The sequence below is a fragment of the Ptychodera flava genome (assembly GCF_041260155.1).
Source record: "Ptychodera flava strain L36383 chromosome 3 unlocalized genomic scaffold, AS_Pfla_20210202 Scaffold_26__1_contigs__length_13983176_pilon, whole genome shotgun sequence".
Classification (NCBI taxonomy): domain Eukaryota; kingdom Metazoa; phylum Hemichordata; class Enteropneusta; family Ptychoderidae; genus Ptychodera; species Ptychodera flava.
In genome coordinates, this window is record NW_027248280.1 from 13,341,818 (window position 1) to 13,366,443 (window position 24,626).

Below are 24,626 nucleotides of genomic sequence, written 5' to 3' on the forward strand. Positions count from 1 at the left end.
AAAACCAAAAATATTGACGTTACTCTTCGGATGTTTGACTCGCAAGTTTGCTAAAGTTAGATTACATGTATACTTACAGAAAATGGTCGCCGTAGTCTTCTGTTCAAAAAATATATGTTCTTCAACACCACGTTTCTGATGATCGGTGATGTCACATTTTATTATTTTATAAATATAAATTAATGCACCGATTTCAAACTATAATTATTTTTTCTTTTCGAATTGAGAGAGTTTTTAGTAGTTCTGTAGACGAAACGATCGGAAATAGCAGAGTATCTTGGCAATGGCACGACATCTATGCTATCGTTTAGCTGCAATAATTGTACAGTTGCAGCCAGAGCCCCGGGTAAGCCGAATTCGGAACGTAATAACGCCAGTTGCAGCGGCGTCGTGGATTGACTGTACCTTTGTCATTTCTGTTGAAGTACACCTGTTATTGCTACAAGTATTGTGGGCTTCATGAAACGTTGTTTCTCTGTACATGTATACTGGTCTTGCCGTTATATTCAGTGTCGTATAATTTGTTGTTTGCATGTCAACACATTGGCCTGTGTACAACCTCCAGTGCACACTAATCGTGACCGTAATTTACACAGACATAAACATTCGATCCCGTCCGTGAATGTCAAAGGTGAAAGGGATTAACTTGATCCCGGGTATCAAGTCCCTGGCCTTTAATGGCGATGCAAAATTCACAAATTTGACTGCTGCGGAAGCCATGTCCTTTCACGATACCGCCAAGTGAGTGTAATCCGTCCCATACAAACATAACATGGTCTCGTACCTCCGAGACTCCATTCTGAAAACATGTCGAAAATCTTACTGGCGAAAGATATATTTTCACACCTTATTGAAAGAAAATTTCTTTACTGCAAGCTCCTGTTTGAGAAGTAACTTATGGTACCGTCCGCTAACTACCTCCATTGGTCCACGTACGTATGTGCGTAGTCCCAAAACAAATTCACGTCATTTTTCGAGCTGCATTTTTTAGGGCACGAATATTAATATCTACAGTCTACACTGCGAAAGCGTCTTGCTACGCAAGTGCGACTACTCGATGTTGTGACACTTGGAGAAAGTGTTTTGGCGCAGAGTAAGGGCGCAGTTTGGGCGGCGCAATATACCGGCGCAAAATGGGGGCGCAGTTTGAAATGCGCCGGCGCAGACTGCCGGCGCACTTTGGTGATTTCAGACCGCTTACATACCTGGCTCTGAGGGCAGGTTAACTTCCCTCCGGAGCATCAGTCGATTGGCCGTATACCCGGTACTGCGGTTCACAGATCCTCGCATGGCTACTGCGATTTGGGGTAGGTTGATATGCCAATCATTCTGCGAATTTCAAATGTAGCATCTAACCGCGTTCATCAGCGTACAGTTATAACGTTCAACTTGTCCTTTCGCTGACGGCTGGTATGGCGTGGTTCTATGCTCGTGAATGTGTAAGAGATCGCAGGCTGCCGTGAAAAGCTGGGTCTCGAAGTTCCTCCCTTGGTCAGTGAACAGTTCAAGCGGACATCCGAAACGGGCAAAGAACTCATTAACTGCCGTCTGGGCTGTGACCTCTGCCTCCTGAGATGGGAGTGGTATACATTCCACCCACTTGGTGAACTGGTCACCCATCATAAGGATGTGTTCGTTGCCATTTTTAGTCTTCGGCAGAGTCGATGGTGGAGTCGTTGTCTTTTTTGGATTTCTTTCAGCTATATGTCTTTCTAACTGGTTTCGCCAATTTTGATTTCTTCCGGCTATATGTCTGTCGAACTGGTTTCGCCATTACTTGGGCTGGTGAATTGTCTGCCTGCTCAGAGTCGACGGGGGAGTTGACAGGAGTTTTGCTTTCGCCTGGTTCTGCCACTTGATTGTCTGCCTGCTCAGAGTCGATGGGGAAGTCATTGTTGTCTTTTGCCACTACTTGGGCTGGTGAATTGTCTGCTGCCTCAGAGTTGACGGGGTTCAAACTTTCATTGCATGTGTAGAGATCGTGAACTAGCCATGTTTTTGGTCTCTAGGTGACTTTGGCCCCTTCAGGTATTCTGGCATGGGCTTGGGCGGCCTTCAGGTGATCGTAAAGTGCCAAAATTGGCTGTTAGGCCCCACCAGCTTCTCATCAGGAACTCCAGGAGATCAGTGATGGTGTTGTAGTGTACGCGTCCTGGATCTTCACGGAGGCATCGGGGAAGATGTGCTCCTTCATCCCCTTCGATTCGAAACCGCATCTCGGGAAAGGGCAGGGGGACGGCCGTCCGGCGTGGAAACTTCCTGCTTGCTTGGATGAGCTGGGACAAGGTTCTTCCACCCTGTACCTTTTACAGTTGTTATTCTTTTCTTCTCCTGGGTGGCTCTGCAGGGTGGCTGACTCTGTTCATTAACCCTTGTAACCTCATTCCTCATGCCGTGGACTTAGGCCTCAGGATGGCTGATGTATGGATTTCGTTTGTATGCAATGATTGGCCTTTTCTATGTGTGCAAAGTTTCACACAGTGCTTATGGGCTATCTTTTTTGTGTGAACACTAGTGTGTCGTTTGTCAGTTCGTTGGCTCGATGATGTTCCAGTTAGGAACTTTGTTTGTGATATGATTTTAGAGATTTTCTGTTGTTATATCATTCCACCCCTGGATAATGCCTTGCCCGCAATCTGCACCCCATTGAGGGTTTCTGGTTCAGTGCGCTTGTCAAAAGGACTACTGGTTGTTTTTAGGTCACTATAGTGCCAAAATGCTCATCCTGTTCTTTGAAGACTGATCTTCTTGTTTCTGCCATATATATACCAGGCTATAAAAACTACCTCAACTACCTGATAAACTACTTGATAAAAACAACCTCAAAAGAGGGCAAAACTGCAGCAAGTGAAAATTAATACATTAAAAAATTGGCCGACTAGCAGGAAATACAATACTTGTTAAGAGGCAGGAGATAAAAACTTCAATAGTTAAAACAAATACAGTACCAGATATGAACTGAATATGCTCACATGTTTTACAACAGGTTCATTAATTATAGTATTACGCTTCACAGAATGTTGGATATCCAGTAAATAGACTAGAAAATTTTAGCATTTACTCAACACAACTTGACCTGCTAATATGACCTCTGAATGGAAGGAAGGACGTGTACAGATTTTGAGTTTGCCAAAATTACAAACTTAGTCATCAAGCATTGAAATTGACTGCTGATGACTCGACATGTATTGACCTAAACAAAACACAAGAACATAGACAGTCATCGTATATTCGTACTGCAGTTCAATTGAGCTCTGACGCAGAATGGCAGACAGACTACGGATAATTAAGACTAGACGTGTATACGGTCTACCGCCAGAGTAACATCTCTGACGAAGATTAATTGTATTATGTTTTTCAATATCCTGACAATAAACCTAATTCGCAAATTAATATAATCAACATCCGTGTAGCAGGTTTCATCAACTTTAGCGCAGTACTCTCAGAGTTAAATCACTAATTGCTAAACTTCATTTAATATGTAAATGAGCTAATTATGAACTTGACATGCCCAATGCTAACTTCTCAGTACAATTAAATATTTATCAGATCAAAATCTGTAGCAAGTTTTATGAAATGTTATGCTGTAATTTTGGAGTAATATCACTATTCATTAATTATTAAATATGCAAATGAACCCTTAATTAACTCCACAATTAGATATATGTCAGAGCTGTAAATGAGCCCCGACATGAGGTATATCAGAAGAGAATCGTAAAAGTTACAGAGTCTGAATGTCTGTCCCGAGGTGCGTTCTACCACTTAATTCCATCAATGTCTCAAGCACCCCCACCCCACTGCCCTCTCCCTACAACTGAAATTCCAGGGTTTACACACTCAAAGTGTATCCAAATTGTTTTTTGTAATAGTTTTGTCAGTAATTTTCAAGGAAAATTCTGATTTTCTAGTATTTGCACGCTGGGAAACAATTTTTTTCACAAGTATTTTTCGGTCACCCTAATGCAACACCCATAAGATCAATTCCGTAGAGTGGTTTGAATTTGGAAGACTCCAGTAGTATATGAACCCTGAGAGGTAAAAAAAACATATTGCATTAAGTATCTTTCATTTCATTTATTCAACCGATTACTTCATGTAATATCAACAAAAAGTTTCCCAAATTTCTGTGCCCTTTCTCACGATAAATGATCAATCTGTATTCCCTCCCCAATTAAATTAACAATCACTTTACAAATAATATATTGCTGCTTTACTTTCTGTTTGTCATTTCTACTCAATTTGGTTTGGCAAATCCCTGATTCCTCTAAAAAGTGAACCATGGCAGTTTTCCAACATATTTTCAGTATTTTTCCGACACAGAGATCTTCATATACGGTAACGATCCATTCTCCTACTTCTACCATCTCCTCCGTCATAACTGTTTTCATCTAAAAAATGGAAAAAGACCCTATGTTAAATGGTGAAATAAAGTACTAAGGTACACATGTAATCACTATTCCAACACTTTCACATGAGCCAAAGTTGTACGCAAAGTTTTCAGTCATAAGAATAACTCTGAATGTTTGTATGAGTGAATGACAGTAAATATCAATACAAATTATGGGAATATAAAAAAATTCTTGTTTGGCAGCTAAATGAATATCATTGTTTATATGTCATATGCAAACTTATCTGTTGTCTACCCTACTAACAGGCCAATTAATCAGAAAGCCAAAAATATATTAATATGAGCTCATTTCAGTACTAATTCATGTTGTATGTTGTATTTTTGTAATTACATGAAATTTGTTTCTTTTTACATTTCTGTGAAAAACATTCCAGCTCGCAGAATGTATACACACAATGGAATTTAATTAGCCTAGCGTATGTTTAAAGTATTCATAATCAAGCTACCTAGCAGATGTTACAGCTCGGCTATAATATTTGACTCCTGATGGCTGTGTAAGATTGAAAATATGAATGTTGCTACCCAGGGTTTTGTTTCCAATATCACACCTGTCTGACATAGTTTTGAAGATGACTGATTTACGAACGAAAATTATCACCCCCCCCCAAAAAAAAAAGAGAGTCAAATAAATGATCTGTAGAACATTTTTAAAAATGAACTCGTCGAGCAGGTTTTGAATGAAAATTGCTGGAATTAGTTAAATAATGTCTATATAGTTTGATTATGTTGGCTGAATAAGTATACCTTGGGACCTGTATACCCAGTATTGTTGCTAATGGATAAGCCGTTTTTAGGAATCACCTTTAATATGAGAAAACTGACAGACATATATGAACTGTCAACCACCGAGTGAAAAAGCATTATATTGCTGACAGCTGGACTAACTAAAAAACGATTTTGAAAGATACAAATGTATGCTTCAAAATAACAAAGTACAAAGAGTAGTCCATTGATTAAATGACTCACCGCTGAGGACTTTTCTTCCTGAGTAATCATTCTAAGAAGTCTTCTTTTCCCGGCAGGTTTCTGTTAACAAAGTGAAATTTACATACTTGATTAAATATTACAGTGATTAATGTTCACCCAATAAACTTAACCCTTTGAGCGCTGTAATTTTTACCTGCCAAAATTTTAGTGCAAAATTTTACAAATTTTTATGAGTTTTTCTGTAATTTTTGGACATCACATTTCCTTGGCTACACTTTTAGGAGAAAATTGACTGTAGTTGATTTTATATAGGTGACAAAAATAGACTGGCGCTCAAAGGGTTAATATGGCTTATGATCCCGGTGTGAGCCATGGTTTGCATAATAAAGAGACATTTTGCAGTGCATTTTCAAATCAAAACACAAGTGGTCAAAATATTCATGTAAAAGAAATAAGCCTATTTTAAGTTTGAGAACCAAAACCAGTTTACTTTTGAATAGTCACAAACTGACTAATACTACATTCAATGGAAGTGTTAACAACAAAAACAAATCAGAATGTCAAATCATCATGACATTGTTGAGGACAGCAACAATTTTCAGAACAGCTGGCAAGTGACTGATATAGTTGCACTTCCAAATTGTATTGGGACAATCTGCATACAGGAGAGTTGAAACAGAATTTCCCAATGCAATTCCTTGACATTCATGTAGGCATTTAATTAGGACCATTACCTTGCTTAGGTCCCTTTTTCTTTTTGTGTAAGAACCCATGGCTTCTTTGATTTTAGCCTGTGAAATGAAGAAAGGCGGCACAATATTAATCATAGTTGGTAGTATTATACACATACATCTAGGATTTAGCAACACGGCATCTACAGAATACCAAATGCCTAAACAATTATTTTGTCTTGTGTTGCACTTGCCTAGTATACTATCAGGATAAATGGAAATGCATAAAAATGCATTTCAGGATGAAGTCTCGACATCAATTCAAATCATAGAATAAGGCCAAAGTAATTAAATTCTTTGTTTTGCGTTCACTCTAAATGAGAAAAGGTACGAGGCTAAGCGGCTGAAAAACACACACAAGGAAATTAACACAATGTAATTTGATCGCAGCAAATAAAAAATTGTAACAAAATTTTAGTTCAGAAAAGCTAAGCGGTAATGTCCTAAAATTTCCTATTCAAATACACAGTGTGTGCTACTGTTGGTGTCTGAAAAAAAGGAACAATTACATATTTAGTCATAAATCAAACTAAAAATGCAACATTTTGATTACATGCATCTTCATATAAAAATTTACCATGTTCAACGCGCATGCTTCTGGAGCTGTGAAACGCACACAATTATAACTATGTCTCAAGCAATATTTTAATGATTAATACATAACTGTAAGATTTAAAACTGGGCCCTCGGTTGACAGTTTAAAAATCATCTGTTTTCACATGTTGCTAGATTTACTTACTGTGTCAGTATAAGTTCTGTTCTGTACGCAAGCATCATAGTTGATGGGTCCCTTATGAAAACATTCTGTAGAAATTCTATTGAAATTGATGACAAAATTCAATTAAAGTGGTGTAGAATTTCAACAGAAATTCTACTGAACCTTTATTGAAATTAATAGAGTTTAATGGAGTTTTTGCCTCCTTTTTCTCAGAATTTCTGTATCATTTCTATAGAATTTACATAATTTCTATGTAAATTCAATACACATTCTACAAATTTGTACAAATTTATTGAATTTCTACCATGTTCTACAGAATTTTTATGTAGAATTTTTGTAGAACTATATTTAATTTCGTCACTCTTTTACAGAAGTTTGTTTGTCTTGTGTGAGTTCAATCTCTTAGAAAGTATGACAACAATATGTTTTAAACTTTTGTTAAGTAGGGAATACCACCTTATGATACTGCCATAGATTATACCAATGCAATGAATTACTGCAAAACTCAAAAAAAATCAGTCAGCAAGTATTATACATGTAGTATATTTCGAAAGGCATCATGATTAACAATCGATCAAAACTTGATGAAACATACAGGGACTACAAAACATAAAGCCACCTACACATATGAATGCAAGGCCTACCTCTCCAGTCTAGCAATTTTGACTTGTCCCTTCAGCAAAGTGCATAATTAAACTGTTGTGTATCTTAACTCACATAATTTAGAGATCAGTTCAGTTGATGCTGCAATGTCAATCCTTACAGTTGTAACATATTAGTGAGCTCCCTTATCCATAACACTGTTAGAATCTTGCCAATGGACCTCTGATCCTAATTTTCCATGGAATTTGGAGTCGTACTTTACATTAACAAGAGCCATGGTGTTCACTGCTGACTGCCTAAAGTTCAAATGAATAATGCGTGGCTATACTATTATGAAATCAGCCCATTGTAAAGGCAGGAAAATATTTACATAACAAAGCAAAGGCACAGGTCAGCTCTCTTGACCTAGGATCTAACGAAGAGAGTCTGGTTGGTCTTACTATTGGCGAGAATCATAAAGACTCCGAAAGGCGAGTCTTGATGATTCTCGCCAGTGAATTTCAATTCTCGCTGTACTTATTAGTGAGAATTTCCATTCTCACCGGTGAGAATTTGTTCTCACACTTGATTCTCGCCAAGGAATGCATTTCTCACCAATGTCCAGTGGAGAATAAAATTTTCTCACCGACAGCTGTGAGAATAAGAACAGATTCTCACCAATTGTGAGAAAGGGTCAGTTTCTCGCTCTAGTCACGCACTTTTTCCCTATAGTGGCCTTTCAACATTTCATAAAATATATGCCTTTTACCACTTGAAAGTGCCAAATGAAACAAATGGTGCTCTATGTGAATCATGAGACACAGGTAAATTAATATAGTTATGTCGCTGGTTTCAGATAAAGGCAAGTGAGTTGCAAATTTGGTATTATTGTAATGAGTTTACAAGAAGATTAAAATTTTTCATAGAAATTTTCTTACTCAGAGACGTTTACTCAAGTATAACTATCCACTGAGTTAGACTACATGGGGAGGATTCAGTACAACAAATAATAAAACAGGTGCCACACCTAAATATGGCTGCCTCCACACCACTACTTAATAAACAGCATAAATGGTGCATGTACACATTTGAATTTTTAAACATACAACATGGTGCAAACCACTGAAGGGATGAGAAAGGGATTCACTCAACTTTGACAAAAATTTCATCTGTTTTTCACATGATATTGCAAAATTTTGAAAATGGTGGGAAATTTAAAACAAACAAAATCTGTTCAATTTCTTGCCTATTCTACCACAAGCAAATATTGTTGAGGCATAGTTAATGTATCAATCATACAATTTGCAGATAGCAATGAATATATGTGAGAAAACTAGAACCTATCTTGAGGCTGGACAAATTTCGCAGAGTTGCAGCTCATGTGCCTTTTAGGGGAGTGGAGAATACCAGACATATTATGACTGTACCTTGTATGCCTGGAGAGCTCAGTACAGAACCGATATTCTTTGGATGTTTTCCAGAATCAAGGTTATCGAAGAAACTCCCCACATGGCATAGCTCCATTGAACTAGGTGGACACTGGTAAATGGTTTCATTGATTGCCTGTGTATGGCCCATATGTTTCAGCATGGCATTTCTAGCAGATTACTGCTGGCATCCAGAAGTGAGTAGTATGTAGCCGCTCGGTGGCGCATTTTTGTTGCTGTAACCAAGCCTGGCTGACGTAAACCAGCATTCCTTGCTACTTCAGTAACACAGTCCCATCCTCTGCACTGGTCGCATGATCCTCTCGTGTATGGGAATAAGTAGGGATTAAGTTCAGCGATACCAACCAACTTTCTCGCCTGAATTAACTTTTCAATAGCTGGTTTTAGATCTTTTGGGATCAGTAGTGGTACTATACCTTTCCCTCTACCAGACTTGTATGCGAGATCAAATTTACTGATCAGGTGTTTTTATAGCTGGGTCTTTTCCTTGTTCCACCATTTGTTTATGTACCCAAACTTGGTTTTGGGAGTCCACCCATTCTCTTACAAGTAGACGTGCTTGTGTAGCTACGCAACTTCTCTAGATCGCTCTCTAGTGGAAGCTGTTCTGGTCTCCGTAGTTTACGGTCTCTGTTTTCAATCAGTGTTTTTTTGGATTCTCTGAATAAGAATGCCCATTGTGAAGATAACACTGCATGTCTCAAAAAGATCAACCTCATGAGCTTTTTCAACTCCATTTTTTTCATCCTCTATGATGTATTTGGCTTTCATGCATGTAGCTGCACTTTTAAGGCAATAACCGAGCCTCAATTTTAGTGATGCCTTTGTAGAGCCATCTTTATGTGTGGTACAGTTCTTGAGTGCTTCTTCAAAGAAGTGGAAGTTTTGTCTTTTCAACATGTCTTCTCCGGTCATAGCTGCATTAGATGATGCTTTTTTTAAACTGGGATAACAGATTAGCAAGACATCTCATTGAATTCATCACAGCCGATTGCCGCTCAGGACTTTTTTGCCATATCTTACTTCCTGTGTATACAATCATTTCATCAGTTTTACACAGTATTCCACCAACATCATCATGTAGGGAACGATCTAGTATTTCAGCTTTATACTCAGGAGCACATGTTAAGAGACTGGCAGGATACGAAGGGCACTCGAGTGTTGAGGGTTCAGCTGCTGCACAACATGCCCTGTGTTTTCCATGCTAATGATGCGACTCTAGAAAACCTTTTACAATATCCACAGACAGAGAGTTCCAGCACTTTACCTTGACTACGTTTTTTCATAAGTTGCACATTAGTCAAATTGGTTGATTTTTGGATTACACTTTGGTTATGATGAAAGATTCCACTTTTCTTCATTCCATCCAGTTCACAATTCTGTTCTACCTTTGGCAATGACAACACCTTTTTCACACAGCCTTCTCATGTTTATGAACAGTTTTGATGTGACGAGAAAGTTTAGATTGGAGTTTTCCACAATAAATGCAAGGTCTATATGGTTTTTGATAACCTTCTCCCTGGTTGAAGACACTAATGGAACTTGCTGTTCACATCCAAGAACTTGCCTGCAGACCTTTGCTCCATTTGGGACCTAGAAGATTACAGTGGCAATGGCTGGAGAACAGACAGGCAATTAGCAATTTATCAAGCCATAATGATAGTCATTCTGCGATATCATAAATGATTGCAGGAGGAACAATAGAAGTGGCAATACCACAGCTGTCAAAAAGCGATCAAACTGTCTTGCCGATTACTGAATGAAATGCTTACATGACTATCAACATTGTTGGGCACACTAGTACCGGGTATTGCAAATTGCCCGTGTGATCCCAAGCCACCGCCACTATTATGAATGTGCTATGGCAAACAAAGAAAAAAACACTTTGAACTTCAAATTATTATTCATCTTAATGGCCACCTTTAACATTAATGACAAGTCACCATTGATGACACTGTCCCCACTTGTTAATGGGTACTTTAATTACAAGTCCTCAGAGAGAATATAGAGTCTCGTTCATTAATTAGGTCTGTGATTACAAATACTGCAATAAAGATGGAGCTATTAAAGGGCTGGTGAAGAGTAAAAAAAAAAATGCTGAAAAGGTGATTTTCACTCATTAAATAATGCATGGAAAGGTACTAACAAAAAATTTACAGCAGAAAATCGGTTTAAGTGCGTATTTATGGGGAAAAAAGTGCATTTTCCGAAGGTAAGTCACATTTTCCCGCGAAAAAAATCAAACCCGGAAGTGTGACGTCATTTACAGCGCAGCCTGTATGCGTGCTTGCCTGCTTGCCTGGAACAAAATGGCGGCTTCTGCATCTGTCGAGTGTCACGACCAAGACAGTGTTTGCTCGAGCTCTGAGGACGAACAAATGGCAGGAGATGAAGAAGAAGAAGAAGTACAAGAAGTCATGTACGTCGGTCCGTACATGTATGAACCAGATGCCGACGAAAATCCCCAATACATTGCACCAGAACGACCCGATCGACTGTGGCGGCTTGACCCAGCAAGGCTACCAGAATGGTAAGATGCTATGTAACGCCGTCTCAAACAAACATGAATGCAAATTCTTCATAGTCAGGAACACATGAGGGAGAAAATGGGCGATGTAGAAAGTCACTGTCATTTGTTGTTCGTCTCTACATTTTTAAGGGCAACAAGTAGTTTCGGCACTTGTTGGTGTCGGCCGGTAATTTTCACGATCCCGGTTGTGTCTGCCCCGACGCCCTATGCGTTTTGGCCCCGAGTACATGTACACTTGAGGCCGTTACAAAACATTGTCCGTTGGTAGAAAATTAAGGTGGTAGCTGTAAGTCTCTAGCAATTTGTGTGAGTCATACTGACAAAACCGCTCTCGCGCACTGTTCGTATTATCGTACTGTCGTCTCATGTCATTCCTGACAAAACGATATAGACTATATAGGCTACGCCGATAAAGGTCGAAATGGCTAGGCTGTCAGGGCCGAACAAACACAAAATCGTTCCTTTAAAAGCCCCAAGAGTTGTAACTCTGTAGAATTTGTCACCCCAAGATATGATCCGATTTTCTCTGATGTTTATTGCAATCCACCTAATAAATGATGTAGCCTTTATCTGTGTTTCAAGAAGTTCTGTTTGTGTTCATTTTTAAATTCCTGCCATTTTTAAAAACTTATAGTATTGTCAAAGTGAAGTGAAGTGAAGCTCATCCCCTCTATACTCAAAATGATGTAACTTCAGTTCTGAAGCCCAATTCCATGCTATTTTCACAGGTGCATGTGCAGCCACTGCCAAACAATGCCCACAGCTGTTGAGTGTGTTTGCTGTGCTGAAATTCCACAAGTGATGGATAAAAGGATGACAGGGCAGGAGCGGTTTCATCGAAAATTAACCTGTATTACAGACCATCCTGGAATGCAAGCAGTGTGCCTTTGTCCTGATGGATTACAGGTGGCGTGGCTAACATACAAGCAGCAGTACAAAGGGAAGGCATTCAATGGACCCCAGGATGCCAAGTACAGACACATTGCGTATAGACAGTTTGTCCGCTGGTGCTGGGAGTTCCTTGGTAAAGACAACCGGACTGTACTACCAGCTTGTGCTGTGTCTTGTATCAGGGCACACTTCCCACCTCCAGGTGAAGAAGAAAATTTTGTTTTTAAAGGGTTTCTTGTTGCTGAGGACAATCTTCCAGAACTGCATTGATACATTCTGCATAATTAGTAGTGTCAAATCATACTCAAGATGAATCTGTTTTGTTATTCTGAGTAACTGGGTATTTTTAAACTTTATTGACCTTTCCTGTGAATTGCACACTGAGTTTCAGTTGACAAAGTAATGGGGAAACCACAGACTGTACCCACTGAATGGTCATGTAACGTCAACCAAACAAGGAGGTGAAAAAAGACTATGAGCCAGCTGTTTATTGTCATTATTGTAAAAATAGTGCAATTTAATGCTTGAATAAAAGTGTTATATAGCACAGTTGTGTATCAAACTCTGTCTTGCAAGTTTAATTAGATGTAATTTTCACGAAAGCGTGTACAGTGTTCGGCAATGACAGTTTCCTTGTCCGGCTTGGAAAGAGCTGCAGTAAGGAACGGTGGGTCTTCAACTCTCGGAACATCAGTCCTACGTTTCTTTGGGTGTTTAGCCAATTTCAATACCTCAGAGAAGCAGTCGTGCACGTAACCTATACAAATTATAAAAGGTTTGCTTACAATACAAAAGAATATGATCACTAAATTTCACATGGTTGTAAATTGATAATTAAAAAAAACTTGTATTTTCATCACCAGTATTTGAAAACTCAGTGCCCACACCGTGAACCACACGGTGGAAAGAATCATGAAATGAGTTTCTTTATTTGAAATCATGGTACGAATAATAATTCAAAACAATACAGGCAATGTGCTTTTAACTATTAATATTTTCTTCGTTGACTGGCGCATGGTTGTACACTGAAATACTTACCATATGTTGCCTCAACCAGGACCTTTTTGAGGGAATAGCCACCATTCTTGTACTTAGGATATGCAATGCTGTAACAGTTAGCTCCTTCCCTGGTTACTTTCTGTCCCCTCCCAGCATTTTCATTGTAATGCATTGCAGCAAGTCTTACTCTGTATTAAGTAGCACAAAAAAACAAAAGCAAATAAGAACATGGTCGAGAAAATTATCTGCTGGTAGTTCTGGGTTAGAATCTGAAATGACGAGACTATTTGAATGTTTTCCTTGGGAATACATGTCCATTTTTAGAGTTCACAATTACTACCTGGTATTTGAATTATTCCATTGCATTGCTCCCATAAACAAGAAAAAGGCAGAATGTACTGGTACTGCCGGTAGGGATTTCACTTCCACACATCAAGAGACAACCCACCCACCTGCTGCACATTCCTTTGTAGGAAAACGTGTACATTTTGGGTACAAAATGATTAACAATACTATGATAAGCCTCCACACCACTGGTCTGCCCATGATGTGACATCTTCTGTACATCATTTACAAACATGGTCTTGGTAAGGAGTTCTACCACTTTGACATTCACTTCAGTACCTATAAATAAAATATGCAAGCTTAATGAGTTAACTAAATCATGACCCTCGAGAAAAATGTTTTTTTTTGCTGGTCCATGACTAAATGTCCATCTATTTACAGTTGTCACGATCACATGCATATAATGCTACATTGAATGAAACTTATAGCAAACTGTCATATAGCTGAAAGAAGAGGAATGCGCACACTGCAAAACCATTTCCTAATAAGTAAAATGTATGATTACTTCTCAGAGTTACAGGCATGTCTCAAAACCATGTGTATTGACACTGGTGTGAAAAAGCTTACCAGGTAATAGCCACAGCTTGTCCCTGGTAATTGGAGGATGTGAACAGTTTTCATGAACATTCTGTATGTGGTCAACGCAAGCAAGCCATTTCTTCTTCTTCTCCTCTGCTGTTGTTGATGACAGCGCACACCAGTACAAGTGGCACTTGATGCTCATGATCCACTCCTTCAAGACAGACATGTTCTTATTTTTGGCCAGTGCCATCAGCTTTTTGCATAAACCTGAAAATTATACTGTGTTGTCAATACATACAATATGCACTTCTGTTGTAATTAGTGACATTTAATCTAATCATTCATGTACTACTCTGTTCCATTATCGAGGGCAAGAGACCCTACTGTTCGGCGATGGTGAAGCTTCCATTGCATGTTGACATACAGTGCATCTTGGATAACAATGGAAGTCACAGATACTTTCATTTCTATTTACATACTGTACTAGATACTGAATTATATCAATTCCCTTTACTTGACTCTGATACAGTACAGGCATGAAAGAAATATATTTGACAAAAACTGTTCATATTTACAAATGCTCTGACCTTTCACAATATGCCAACAATCAAAGTAATGGGTGACATTGGTCCAGTTTTCCCTGATCCATTTTGCTACCTGACGATGCCTGTCAGTAATAATAGCTTTAACTTCAACATCTTTGTACGCTTCCAACTCTTGGCGGCACCTTTTCAAGCCCTCCAGCTCCATTCCATAGCTACTTCCAACCTCATTACTCTGCAGGATGATAAAAATGACAATAACAACTGTAGTATATTATGGATGCAAGAACAACAAGTACTACTATATGTGACTTTAATGAAACATAAAATTTCATTTGTGATGAAAGTTTGCAATGGTAAAAATTTTGTCACTCCCCCAACACACACACATACACATACACACGTGTATATTTGTTCTGTCATCAATTTCATGTTTACCTGGACCAACTGGACGATTAACACTTTGTTAACATTGAGTTCCATTAAATTGTAACTTCCATATTTGGCAGAGTGACCCATGGAATCACACCTTGCATCACCACCAAGTATCAACTCCTTATGCCTGAGGGAAGTGAACAGAGCATCCTGTTTCTTTTTCCAGACAGTGGCTATAGCATCATACATGTAGGATGCCTGGTGGTGAAAGTATGTCCTCGTGGTGTGGCACTGGATATTTAGAAAGCTGAAAAAAACATACCTGTTTGTTAGTAAATTGAAAGTTGCAAATTAAAACTCTATCATGCAAAAGAGTAAAAACCATCACACACCTTGGTTATTGCACAATTTTCACACTTAAAACAAAAGTTTAGTCCTTATATAATATATTCCATGGTTGAGGTGAATGTGTCATACCTGAACATCCTTAAAGCTTTTCTTGGTAAGCTCCCAGAAAAGAGAATTGCACAGTTGAGCAGCAGATTCAGGGTTGGTATGTTTCTTATGAATGGCTGGTTACACCACTCCTGCTTATTACCACAGGAGTTGCATACAGCCCTGACCTTTAGCAGGGTTCCACACACATAGCGATGACATGTATTTGTGGCTCTGCACACTGTACAAAGAGCAAAGAGGGCCATCAGTGAAGACTCAAAGACAATATATTTCCTCTGTTTGTGTAAGTCTTCATTTCCATCGTTCCTGAAAAAAATCAAACATAGATCATAAATTACATATACCGGTAATGCGCCTTTATTGTAGTCATTCTCAAGGGTTAATTCAATAGATGTAATCCATTTGATTGAAAATGCCAATTTCGCATGTCACAGAAATATGCATATTTGCATTAAATTTCATATTGGAAAGAGGGAAACCAGGAATTGCAAATAAATCCTTCACTATGAAGTGTGGCATTTCAGTAAAATGACAGTGATTCTTATTTCACTAGGTCAAGGTAAATTTCACAGTGATCACATGATGAGCTTACCTGACTTCATCAAACCTGATTCCTCCGGATGTGTCATTCTCAGAGTCTGATATGTCTCCATCTTCATGAGTTTCTTCAATGCCATAGTTTGGATCTTCCTCTTCTGCATCCTCTCCCTCTGATATTTCCATTTCTTCATCAATGTCAGACAGAGGCTGATCATATGTAGCGGATCCGGCTTTTCTCTTTCTTTTTGTTGGGTATTGAGATTGCAGAGGTACCGGTAAGTCACACTGCACACCAATGGATTTATGACGGGGTCTCATACTGCATTTTTCACATGGCGGAGTGTACTTCAGTGTCTGTATTTCTGTACAAAGGGAAAAAATGGAAATAAATCCTTACATTTTTAAAGGAATTTTATAAAAAACGTTTCAAACAATTCTATGAAATTGTAGCAGAAAATTGGAAAACTGCACAGAACAATCATGAATGAACTAAGGTCCGATGAAACGTAACGTGCCTGTATTTGATATGATGGTGTCTTGCTGTTGTGTGAGCGTAACTTACTTTTGTCAGTTGACAAAGGATGTGTCATTTCACATGATCGCAATTGTTCTGGCTGACTGATGACACTTGGTGATTCATCTGTTGGGATAGTTGGTTCTGGCTCAACTGTTGGCTCTGCACTCGCTGCTTCTTGTAATGAACTGACGGCAAGAGCCACCAATCTCTTACGTTCACGTTTAGCAGCTGCAGCTCTAGGAGTGTGTGGGCTGAGGTGAGCACCCTGATCTTGGTGAGTGGTGGGAGTAGGTCGGGGAGTAGGTGGACGGAGTTGAATAGTAGGAACGGCATCTGCAACGAGCATCAGTCTGGTATAGAAAAGAAAGTTACAGCCAGTGAACAAGAGTATTAATGAATATTGTTAACTACAAAAAAGATAGGGAAATAAAACCTGCACGGAAATCATAAAAAAGTCTTTCGGCCCGGCTACACGTCCACGAGGAGACGTACGCTTAGCTGTAAGACATGCAGGCCTGCTACGCAGGTTAATGCACACGTTTCGGCACCAAGTCATTTCGGACTCCCAATTTCTGGACGTAAGTCGTATTTCAACATTCACGTACACGCTTTCTTGCGAGAACGTGGTCAAAAACCGTACCAAAAAAAATCGTAATATCATTTTCCAATTTGTGTAAAAGCTTTATCACTGTCAGTACGGACTGATTCTACTGATTCTACAAAAGTTTGACGGCGGTGCCGAAAAGGCACGGCAAAAGTCACACAAAATGCACATAAAAGTACTGGCCGCAACGCAAAAGTCACACTTACGAATATGACGCTTCAGTAAATTACTAATTAGTTTGCAAAAAATATCGAAACAGGATGCCGAAGCGTCTTGAGTTGCAGTGTTAAAACAACTCGGGGCCGGAAATAGAGAGGCCGAAACGACTTGGGCCGAAACGACTAGTCACCGCCACGCAGGACGAGCTAAGGCACAGTTGAACATTCATGTGGAACATTCATATCAATGGAACATTCATGATTTTTGGATGATTTGAAAGGGTGATTTTTTTTCGGCAACTAAGGCTTAGGTCTGTTGTAGATGTAACTTGTACTGAATTATATACGTCGCCAAGTGTGAACCTCTGATATCGATATCGTTTGACGCGAAGTACATCATTATACGACGTTGCGCAACACATGGTTTTGCCACGTAGAAATGCCTGGAAAGCAATCACAGCAGTCCTTCGCTCACATCGGTTTCGAACTCGTGGGCTAGGACAACAGCACCAAAATAATCAAGCCGATCACTACTTTTATCAATAATCTTACAAATTAGGGCTTACCTTCTGGCAAATCCGTGATCGTATTCCATGAGGTTGGCAAAACAATCGTCGGTAAAATGTTTGTAGCAAAGTACGCTCGTGGCTATGGGAGTAAAATTAACCCGCTTTGCTTTTACAAACTTTGTCCATTTTTTGGCCAGATCTTCATCCTTCGGCCATTGAAACAATTTTGATTCGCAATGGGAACAATGCATCGCGACACAACGCCTAGGCATTGTTATAACTTTTTACAATAGATTTAGAATGTACACAAAGCACTGCAGTGAATAGCGCCGGCGGTCAATACCCTGTAAGTGACGTCACACCCGACATTTACCGAAGATTGCCGAAGATTTGCATCGTCGTTGCCAAGGGCGTCGCTAGGGCCTTTATTCGAAACTGGGAGCGCAGTTTTGAAAAATTCCAATGCAGATCTTTTTTTGATCATTTTATTCGTTAAAATAAACAAGCAATAAAAAATTCAGTTTTACTCTTCACCAGCCCTTTAATGAGTGAAAATGAGTTCCATGGTGGTGAAAATATAAAACCAATGTAGGCCACCCTCCTAATTACAAAAGGTTATTAAATGAGTCAATTAGTAATAATCGACAGGAAGTTGCCAAACATTTTTTTGCATCCTATCATAACACTGATAGATTATCGTTGGTACCATATTTTATAAAATTTGATGCAGTACTTCTGGACATTCATCCTAAAAACAAAAGTTCATCATGTAAATGCAAAGTGACAATTTATTTAAATGATACTGCTAAGTGTCATGAATTGTACTTACAACACTATGAGATCAACATCTGTACCAAGCTTCATCAAATTTAATGCAGTATTTCTTGACATATCAGCCTAATGCGAAAATTCAATAATTGACATGATACTACATGTCGTGAAACAAATGATGTGCATATGTATGACGTAGGTCAATTTCCTTTATACCAACTTTGAATGATATTAGTGGAAATATTGTCTGAGTTATGGCTCTGTAGATGAAAAAAAATGTAACTCAATGGCCACCAGGCAGCAATATTGCATCAGATTGTGAAACCAATTGAAAATGCCATACCTATTACACTTACAAAAAAACCCTATAGGGCAGAACTGAATCCTGTAGGGCGTCAGTAGGGTACCAGCAGGGCAAGGCTTGCCCTATAGGGCAACCCTATCCATGCCCTATAGGGCAATATTATACTCTGTAGGGTACTTAACCATGCCCTATAGGGCACTTTTATTCCCTGGTAGGGCACTTACCCATGCCCTATAGGGCAATATTATACACTGTAGGGCACTTTACCTATGCCCTATAGGGCACTTTTATTCCCTACAGGGCATTTAGCCATGCCCTATAGGGCCCCTAAACATACCTTATGGAAGACAATGTTTTGCTGTGTTGGCCACTGGAACATGTTGCATGCATGCAGCAGTATTTTACACAATGGGCCCCCTACACTGTCCCTGTGTAGCGCAATTACTTGACTTATAGAGCAATATTATGCCCTGCAGGGCACATACAAGTAACATAATTATACATACTATTCACAAAAAAGTATAGAAAGCAGTCAATAACATATCATACACTCTTTTAAATTCTACACGTGCACGCACAAAACTAGACTAAGTTTTAACATTCATGCTTCTTCTGTTTCTCCACCCATCTTTGCCATGATGGAGTTGTATTCTACACTTTGAAGTCTTCTATAAGATGCTCCTTAAGCCAAGAGTGCATTTTGGGCTCCAAATGCATTGTGGGGCTCCAATGCGTTATAGGTAGGCATCATCAAAACAATATGGCGGCAGTAAAAAGACACAAGGCAGTTCCAGCCCTACAAAATGACTGTGTAGCAGCATAACCAGGTGTTTGACAGCTTTTGTTCTCTGCATTATGGCAAGGTTAGGTAGTATAGATTATCATATGTCAATGTTTTGCTTGGAGACTGAAAAGTTACATATACAGGCAGGTTCACAATGATCCTTTGTCTACATGCCTGTTCAGTGTAGAGACTCTATGTAACTTGTACATGACTTCTACACTACTACTTCAACACTACTTTCTTGGTCTATCTCCGAATATATCATATTTGTAATTTAGTAAAGCCATATGAGGACATGACGCGATCACCCCATTAAAACTTACACCCGTGTTAGGCTAGAATCAGTTTTACTTGGTTGGGAAGTTAATGCAATACACAAACAATACAATCAAAGGTTACATAATCCATGTACACATTCAGCCATGGATCAACACTGATTTTGCAGCTGTTGAGACTGAGTACGACTGCAAAATATATATGGGCAGGAATATTTTTGTGTTTTATTTGGAAGTAAATGAAGTACGTACATCAAAGTCTCAGATTGTCTTCTTCTCAGAGAATGTCTCTCACAAAAAGGTTGCAAATTAAATCGTCTCCAAAACTAAATATTGTGAATGCCTATTTTTAGTTATAACTCATAAATATTCTCTGAGACACACAAGAAAATTGTCAAGAAAAGGGGCAATTTTCAAATTGACTCTAAAGTTTTTGCAATCATGGTAGTTAGAGGGCACACTGATACAACACACCACTTAAAACATGTAATCAAACTGGCCAATGTATGGATTTTGTTTTTACTACTTAACTTGGAAATCAATTTGTTTGTGGATTAGATATTTTATTATTTTCTCCAGAATAGACTGATAAATTCAAATAATTTCCCCCTAAAATATTAAAGTTTCCTTCAAAATATGAAAGAATTCTTCCCAGGCCTTAAACAGATTTGCATACTTGATTCACTTACTTAGTTCCATTAGCTGTATCTTCTGGCGATTTTTCCGTTAGTTTTGATCGAAATAATCACTGGCTCATGTTGAATAGCCTGTCAAATAACAGAGAATTGCATATTATTCGGAAACATTACGTGCCCTACAACTAAATAACATGTGATTTTACAACGAAAATTTCAATTGTTGTCCGGACAGAAATACAAACTCTGTTGACACGAGGATTGCAACGTAGGCATTCTTCTGCACCTGCGCGAGCCATTTACAGCAATTTCAAAATAAATATTCATTACTTATGCCCGGTACTTACGTCGTAGTCCATTGTCTGAGCATGTTGCGTAGCCAGATGTCTGGCAATCCACGGCGCAATGTTGTTTTGATCCCGCAATAAACGTGAACTTGTACATCTCGCGTGATCGCGGGGTCACCATATCTGCGTTCTCCCCAGCACGCTGAGCATGCCAGACGTCAACAAACGAGCTCAGAAGGGCAACACGTTTGAAACAAAATTAGCAGTTTTTGTGGCTATAAACATCACTAATCATGTTTATTTCTTCGTGAAACAACATTTGCAACAAATATGAGCCTCCAACATGGAATTTTTCCGAGTAAAAAATGGTCAAAAGTTACAAATAATGGCCCTTCAATGTAGACATTGTTGATGAGGACATTAAATTCTCAGTCTTATCAGGAAGTCAGTGTGTGCTGTCCCCTGAGCTGTAATGCTTAGATTATACACGGAAGGGCTTGAGTGCATGCTGATAAAAAAGTGGGGTATGCTGTCTCTGTTTTTTTATGGGGTGGTTGCGACATGAACCCCGAACATATGAGTTCTCTCGTCATCGGTCAAAATTCAAAGGCCGAGCAGTTGTCATCGCATGTATGCTGGATGAAATTCGGCTGTTTTGCCATTGTCACGTTGACTTCCTTCAGAAACGACCCTGTATCACCAATGCTTGGTATGTATTTTGATATATATATTTAATTTATCATTAAATGAATTTCATTGTCATTCCAATTTCGTCTGATCTATGTTTTTATTGTGAGCAAGTTAGAACCATGCTTGTGCCCAGCCGCGGCGATCATTTTCTTGCCGCTGCGATCATGTATTTGCCATACTCCATAGCCGTAGCCTGCGGGGGGGGGGGGGGGGGGGGGCAGCTGCCCTCCTGGAATTTTGGTGAAAAGTGAAATTTTTCGAATACACAGAAATGATGATCAAGCACACATGCCTTGAATTGATGATTTACAAACGTCAAGTGTCTCCGTTATTCACTACTGACTCTTCGCTATTTGCTGTAGTTTATTGTCTGCTGGATTAATTGAATCAAGTGTTACTTTTTCCAGCGCTCTTAATAAAATGTAACTCTTTTGCAGTTTAAACAAATAATAAAACATCTTTGTGCGGGAAAATACAAAAAGAACCACGAACGCACATGCACTGTATTTAGTCAAGTAACACGGCAGTTCGACTAGTCGCCTTCACACACTGTCAGCTCTCGCAATTTGCCAAAAATGACAGATAGTGAAATTCCGAAGAAACGACGTCGTGTTCAGCAATCTATTTTGACATTTGTCAGGAAGCAGGCAGGGTAAGCATACCATTTGTAGTGGGCCAAAGGGAGAAAGTTCGAGGCGTTCAACGTGACGTCAGGTCGCACGCATGAAAAGGGCCGTTCGTTTTGTGAGCGATCAACATGATCACTCTGAATCAGAGCTTGAAGCCTCTTCTAAGTGTTCAAGTTCGGTACGGGCAAACTGAAACGTTTCTGCATTTTTGAAGTAGGCTTCTATTAATGCAGCAATAGTGCCCCAAACATCTTCAAATATCTCCCGAACATGTGGTTTAACTGGAGGTGAAATAGCTGATCATGAAGCTCTTGCAGAATTCTGGTGTTCCTGAGTGTACAGTCATTCAGAACACGTTCTAAGAAAGCGCACCTAGCAAATGCCGGTCGATGGGAAATGGAACGCAAAATATCACATTAACGTTATCCCATAAACTCATGTTGAAGTCGACGGTTTAGTGACTGAACAGTAACTGTGACAATTCGCGCCACTATAGCTGAAATAGTAAATACGTCATTGGGCGCATCATCGAATTGTAATACTTTGTAACAGTCATGAATGCCGCCACAGGGATTAATTCATAAGTATTGCGTCCTCAAACTTTTGAATGGTATGCAGTCATAAAATAACAGAAACATTAATTTTATAGTACATTATACAACATTCGTAACAAAAGACTTGCAAACAGGAGAGATTAGTGGACTGGTAAAGTCCTATTCAAAACACAGTATGTTTCCATGTCAAACTTCAAAAACACGCGCACCGGGGGGGGGGGGGGGCAGATAATTTAATTACTTTGGCCTTAGTGAAATGTACTGGTTTGTAGACTGAATGCCAAACACACGTTATCAGTTCGGTACCAAACAACATTTATAATGACATTTTCGATATTTCATATGGAATATATTACCCCTACTTTCCGATTCTGGGTTTCGACTATACTATAGGCAAGTGAAAAATCACTCTCGTGAACTTTTATTCATTGGCCCCAAAAGTAAAGCCCTTGCAACTGCACAAAAATAACGGCAACAAGTATGACATCACATGAATGCTAATCACACTAGTAACGATGAAAATTGTTGTCAGCTTTGAAAATTACACTCACTGATCCACTTCTACGCAATCCGTAAAATCATTCTCACACTCGTATTTCAGGTTTTCACAAATGCAATGAATTGCCAGATTTTCTTCAAGTTAGACTAAATTTGATACAAATATTGCGGAAATGTATTTTTTTAACATGAAGTTTTTGTTGCTTCTTGAAATGATGGGTGGGTGTTCATTTAATTAGGCGAAATTATCCAAGAGCTACAAGATTACGTTACATGTGGGAGTCGGTGGCAGAATTGCAAATAAAATGTTTCACTTTTTTAAACAATATTTCCAATTTCAGCCAAACTGATCATCAGCCTGACTCGATGACCCCATCCACCAGTACGCAAACTGTCCAGAGCAAAGACTTCAGCTCTACGGATGCGGATGATCCAGTAGAAACCTGTAAAAATGAATGGCCCGATGACGTTGTTGACTCAAGTAACCCATATACCGACCCAGCAAACTATAAGCAACATCTCGCTGATGAAGATCACAAATTTGGAAAACCCAAATAGAGTCCAGACAACAGAATGTTAGTGAAGCATTGGTGGCCTGTGATCCAGAATACTTTCCTGTAATTAGCAAAATACTGGTGATATTCCTGACCACCCCAGTTGGCAGTGTTCTTTGCGAACGTTCCTTTTCCGCATTGCGTCGCCTTAAGCTATGGACAAGGGCAAGTATGGCAGAAGATCGCCTCAGTGCACTTGGGATGCTGTTAGTGCACAGAAATTTGCGTTATATCCCAACTCCAGAGGAAGTGTATTCGAGGAAAACAAACTGGAGAAAGCTGTTAAACTAGGTACTGTACGGAGTTAAAATCATACTTATGACTTATTAATATTTCACAAAGCATCATCCATTTTTCTATTTGCTTTCTCATTACTTTGAGTGTGACATTTTTCTACAGCTTCATTCAAAACGTGATCATATTATTATGTAATTGCATTCGCTTAAATGGATATTATCATGTAAGTTACATGCTAATTTATAGCTATCTTTCGAAATTTTAAATGCATGATTGCACCATGACAAAATTGAAACTCTGCCCCCCTTGGCGGTTTGGTCAGGCTACGGCCATGTACTCACTCCATGGTAACAAGGTTTAATTGATTAATACCTGTGACGTAATTTTCTGGTGCCCTTCTTAATTTTGAGGACAGATCGGTAGCTGGCTCTTGTTTACATCCAAATATTGTCAGTGTCAAAATTTGCTCCGCAAAGAATTATTTTCAAGTATGGCACACAATTTTGACTTCCATTAGCACGTTTTGAGCAATAGTTGCCGTGTTTGTGGAGAAAAGAATTAGCGGTCTCCACTGTTTCAGTGTACTGATTACTCAGACGATTTATC

At 39.1% G+C, this 24,626-nt stretch overlaps 2 protein-coding genes and 1 long non-coding RNA gene across 3 annotated transcripts; 1 reads left to right on the forward strand and 2 right to left on the reverse strand.

Annotated features, from left to right (window-relative positions):
* Window positions 1-4,125: 4,125 nt before the first annotated feature.
* Window positions 4,126-7,680, reverse strand: LOC139126083 (uncharacterized). Its single transcript, XR_011550459.1, has 4 exons — window positions 7,502-7,680; window positions 6,070-6,126; window positions 5,375-5,434; window positions 4,126-4,388 (listed from the first exon to the last, which is right to left on the reverse strand). It is a non-coding gene; the product is annotated as an uncharacterized lncRNA (long non-coding RNA).
* A 3,205-nt stretch (window positions 7,681-10,885) lies between these two features.
* LOC139125788 (uncharacterized) lies at window positions 10,886-12,797 on the forward strand. The gene is made up of 2 exons (XM_070691883.1): window positions 10,886-11,344; window positions 12,073-12,797. Exons 1-2 carry the CDS (start codon window positions 11,094-11,096, stop codon window positions 12,503-12,505), a joined length of 684 nt encoding a protein of 227 aa, XP_070547984.1. The 5' UTR covers window positions 10,886-11,093; the 3' UTR covers window positions 12,506-12,797.
* LOC139125787 (uncharacterized) lies at window positions 12,722-17,410 on the reverse strand. Its single transcript, XM_070691882.1, has 9 exons — window positions 16,577-17,410; window positions 16,067-16,376; window positions 15,496-15,780; window positions 15,082-15,325; window positions 14,689-14,878; window positions 14,147-14,368; window positions 13,687-13,858; window positions 13,274-13,422; window positions 12,722-12,992 (listed from the first exon to the last, which is right to left on the reverse strand). The coding sequence occupies exons 1-9, from the start codon at window positions 16,875-16,877 to the stop codon at window positions 12,817-12,819; spliced, it is 2,049 nt and encodes a 682-aa protein (XP_070547983.1). The 5' UTR covers window positions 16,878-17,410; the 3' UTR covers window positions 12,722-12,816.
* Between the last annotated feature and the right edge of the window lie 7,216 nt (window positions 17,411-24,626).

Coding starts and splice junctions, on each gene's coding strand:
- LOC139125788 (XM_070691883.1), top strand. CDS start 11,094: ATGCGTGCTTGCCTGCTTGCCTGGAACAAAATGGCGGCTTCTGCATCT. Junction 11,345..12,072: donor CCAGCAAGGCTACCAGAATG/GTAAGATGCTAT, acceptor CTATTTTCACAG/GTGCATGTGCAGCCACTGCC.
- LOC139125787 (XM_070691882.1), bottom strand. CDS start 16,877: ATGCTCGTTGCAGATGCCGTTCCTACTATTCAACTCCGTCCACCTACT. Junction 16,377..16,576: donor TCCTTTGTCAACTGACAAAA/GTAAGTTACGCT, acceptor CCCTTTGTACAG/AAATACAGACACTGAAGTAC. Junction 15,326..15,495: donor AAAGCTTTAAGGATGTTCAG/GTATGACACATT, acceptor TGTTTTTTTCAG/CTTTCTAAATATCCAGTGCC.